This window comes from Antrostomus carolinensis, unplaced genomic scaffold (genome assembly GCF_000700745.2).
Source record: "Antrostomus carolinensis isolate BGI_N321 unplaced genomic scaffold, ASM70074v2 scaffold47937, whole genome shotgun sequence".
Taxonomy (NCBI): domain Eukaryota; kingdom Metazoa; phylum Chordata; class Aves; order Caprimulgiformes; family Caprimulgidae; genus Antrostomus; species Antrostomus carolinensis.
Window position 1 is genome coordinate 860 of NW_010326189.1, and position 3930 is coordinate 4789.

The 3930-nt window shown below is 47.2% G+C and overlaps 1 protein-coding gene across 1 annotated transcript in view; it reads left to right on the forward strand.

Annotated features, from left to right (window-relative positions):
- ATF4 (activating transcription factor 4) overlaps positions 1 to 2265 on the forward strand; it is a 3124-nt gene extending 859 nt beyond the window's left edge. Inside the window, exons 2-3 of the mRNA XM_010171491.1 lie at positions 480 to 794; positions 1324 to 2265. Of these exons, the coding sequence (XP_010169793.1) occupies positions 578 to 794; positions 1324 to 2174 (1068 nt within the window). The 5' untranslated portion in view covers positions 480 to 577 and the 3' untranslated portion in view covers positions 2175 to 2265. The remainder of the gene's footprint in view (positions 1 to 479; positions 795 to 1323) is intronic.
- Positions 2266 to 3930: the final 1665 nt, after the last annotated feature.

Here is a 3930-nt window from a genome sequence, read left to right on the forward strand (position 1 = left end):
ACGGCAGCGGGTGGGGGGGGCCGGCGGCAGCTGTGCCCCTGTTAGGGCATGAGGAAGCCGGGTGGCCCTCGGTGGGGACTCGCACCGGGAGCCTGCGGCTGCCTTTGGCAAGAAATTAAAAACTGTAAAGATGTTACATGGCAGGCAAAACAGCAGTCCTGAAAATGGAGAAGTTGTAAAAGTACATAAAGTACCACCATACTCCCTAAAATGGCATTGCTTTTAAAAAGCTACTACACTGGTAGGGCATGAGGAAGCCGGGTGGCCCTCGGTGGGGACTCGCACCGGGAGCCTGCGGCTGCCTTTGGCAAGAAATTAAAAACTGTAAAGATGTTACATGGCAGGCAAAACAGCAGTCCTGAAAATGGAGAAGTTGTAAAAGTACATAAAGTACCACCATACTCCCTAAAATGGCATTGCTTTTAAAAAGCTACTACACTGGTTGAACAGATACTGATGAATTAAAGTTCTATTTGCAGGTTTTTCAAGGCATCACACAGCAGCATTGCTGTAGTTGACAAAAAGACCCTCTACTCGTCTACATCCTTCGACATCAAAGCATTAAAAACTGACGAAGATGAGCCTCTTGAACAACGAGATGCTGTTGGGGGATTTGTTATCCCCCTTCAGCCAGCCGTGTTCGGTGGCTGAGGAAAGTCTGGGACTCCTAGATGACTACCTGGAGGTGGCCGAGCCCCTCAGTTCGCATGGGTTCTCCAGCGACAAGGCTAAGGCAGTCTCCTCCAATTGGCTTGCTGTGGACAGTTTAGGCAACACCATAGATAGCAGCCAGGGTAAGATATTATTTATTTGCATGGAGTTCATAAATTACAATGGCACATAGTATTTTTAGTACCATTCTGATCAAAAAACCCCCAAATTGGTAAATTTTCATAAATGTGAAGGGTAACCTCACATGCATACCTCCCCTTGAAAAGTGTGTGTACCACACTGCCTGTGCAGTACAGAATTGCTGGTTGCTGGGCTGGCCTATGGTAAAATGACACTTTGTTGCCCTTTTAATAGCACATTAACTATTATAGTACTAATGCCTGGCAGAGGTCACAAGAAAGAAGCATGGTTTCAAATGGCCCTGAATTCTTCTGGTGCTGGAGTAAGAGGGGTGGGATGTTGGAACAGCTGATGGCATATGTTGTACCCTGCAGTGTTCTGCAGCTAGTGGGAGATTTTTCTGATGATTGTATTTTTTCACACTAATAGAGGAGATCAGGAAGGTGTGATGGGTTTTTCTAGATTACTTTTAAGATATTTGAATTGTATTGGCTGCTGGTTTACTGAAATGGTAATTCTTCTATTGTGCAGAGGATGCCTTCTCTGGCATGGAGTGGATGGTGGAGAAGATGGATCTGAAGGAATTTGATTTTGATGCCCTGTTAGGTATGGAACATCTGGAAGCCACCGTCTCACCAGACGAGCTGATGGCCACGTTGGAAGACACGTGTGCTCTCCTGTTTAACCCTACCACCCAGGAATTTCACAACAAAGAACCTCCACTGATAACTGACCTAATCACCCATCTCCCTGAATCTCCCATTGGAGCAGATCCAATGGCCCCATTGGCTTCTCTTTGGTCTTTTCCCCTCTCCCCAGGGTCTCTGACTTCCACTCCAGACCATTCATTCAGTTTAGAACTAGGTAGTGAAGTGGATGTTCTGGAAGGAGAAAGAAAACAGGAGGGCCCCACCTTTGTGGTAGTGATCACCAAGTCCGAGAAAGAGGAGGAGAACCATTCCGATGATAGTGGAATATGCATGAGCCCAGACTCCTACCTGGGAACACCCCAACATAGTCCTACCAATTCAGTTGGATCCCCCAATGACAACCAGTTCCCTACAGATGCCACCTGTGGCTCTGTGCGGTCCAAACCGTATGATCATCCTGCAGAGAAGGTAGTGTCAGCAAAGATGAAAGGAGAAAAGAAAATAGATAAGAAATTGAAAAAGATGGAGCAGAACAAGACAGCTGCCACACGTTACCGGCAGAAGAAGAGGGCAGAGCAGGAGGCGCTGTCTGGGGAGTGCAGGGAGTTGGAGCAGAAGAATCAGGCCCTGAAGGAGAAAGCAGATTCCCTTAGTAAGGAAATCCAGTACTTAAAAGATCTGATTGAAGAGGTCCGCAAGGCCAAGGGCAAAAGAGCTAGAGTCCCCGAGTAGGGTAGTCAGCAGTGTTGACGCGCGTGTATATAAGCTTGCTGCTAATGCTATGTATTGCTGTCTAATAAATTATTTTATAGTAAACTTGCAATTCTGCTGTGAGATAAATGGCTGCCTGTGAAGGAAGTGTCACTTCCACCACGCCTAGGTGTAAACACAAGCAACGTGAGCTGTTCAGTTTACTGTCTTCAGAGGAGAATGTGATGTAGTAACACCCTTACTGTGTGCTGCTGGTTCCAGCAGGCAATGGGTGCAGTGAAAGTGCACAAAAAGTGGGTTGGATCTGGTCACTGCAGAGTGACTTATGCCTTGTCACCCATGTGTGTTCACATTTGAGTGGTAATGGGTCAGATACATGGAAGTGGGAGGGGAGACATACTGAGGTGCCCCAAGTTCTGCAGTAGCAAAGATATTCCATTTGAAAAATTGAACTTTGAGACCATCTATAGATAGTCTTTGCATTGATCAGCAAAAGACTAGATGTTAGGATGGTTTTAAGTTTCCAGGTTTGGCAGAGCTGATGATGATTTCTGAAGGGTGTGAGGTCTCCAGGATATAAAACATGAGAAAAGCATCAGTTTTGAACTTAAATTGGAAGAAATGAGCAGCTTGCTAGATCACTCCAGAGCAAGTAATGGCAGCGTTGAGCCTGTCTCTTGGTTTCTCATCTCACTGTGGCTCCCCAAACATATCCAAAACAAGCAGAGGTTGTGATTTGGGGTAGGGGCTGCCCTCACTTGTGGTATGTCAAGTGGGTGGAGTTACACTTTGTGATCTTAATAATGAAAGACATTTCTGTACCAAAGTGTACAAAGCTCCTTCAGACAGCAGACAAGTAGCATCAGATTTTATGCTATAAATGTAAATTTGACTCCCTTCTACCGAGGGGATGGATGAGTTGGCCTGTTAAGCTAGTTGAGCTCTAGTCCTGAGGCAGCCGTGCAGCTGGTGAGGTGTGGGTGCTGGTGTGCTGGAGCAGCACGTGTGCTGGGGATATGGGTAGGGGTTGTTGACAGTGAGCTGCAGCCTGGCCCCTGGGGCTAGCGTTCCTCCTGGGACGTGGGAGCAAGTGAACGCTGGTGCTGGAGCATGGCAACGGAAAAGATGCAACAGGGAAAGAAAACAACCCTGCTGTGAGTCTGCCTGTCAGAGAATCACAGAATGGTGGGGGTTGGAAGGCACCTCTGGAGATCACCTAGTCCAACCTCCCTGCCAAAGCAGGTTCACCTAGAGCAGGCTGCATCCAGGACTGCAGGACTACATCCAGGTGGGTTTTTATCTCCAGAGAAGGAGACTCCACAACCTCTCTGGGCAGCCTGTTCCAGTGCTCATGCTGTCCATTACATGCTGCACAGAACTTGAACACAAAGGTGACAGGCAGGAGTCTGTGTAGCAGGGTGGTTTCTGCCTGTAGCTACCTTCTACAGGTTTCTGCCTGTAGTGCCCTTCTATTAGTGGGTAAATTTACCCACTCAAGTGGGTAGCCACTCAATGCAAGGAAATTTTGTTGTTGTTGTTGTTGGTTCTAGTTCTGTGAAGTTCTGGATGTCAGTGAAGTTCCACATCCAGTGTGCCTGTAATCTGCTAATAGAAGCTTCAGGATTTGGGACATGGCATTTGTAATAATTTTATTTGGTAGGGGGTTTTTGGGGTTTTTTTTTAGCCACTGATACCCAGATTTAGCAGCACCTAATCCCTGCTTGGCCTGCTGGAGCCAGCTTTGGCATGTGGACATGCACATCCTTCCCCGAGGAGT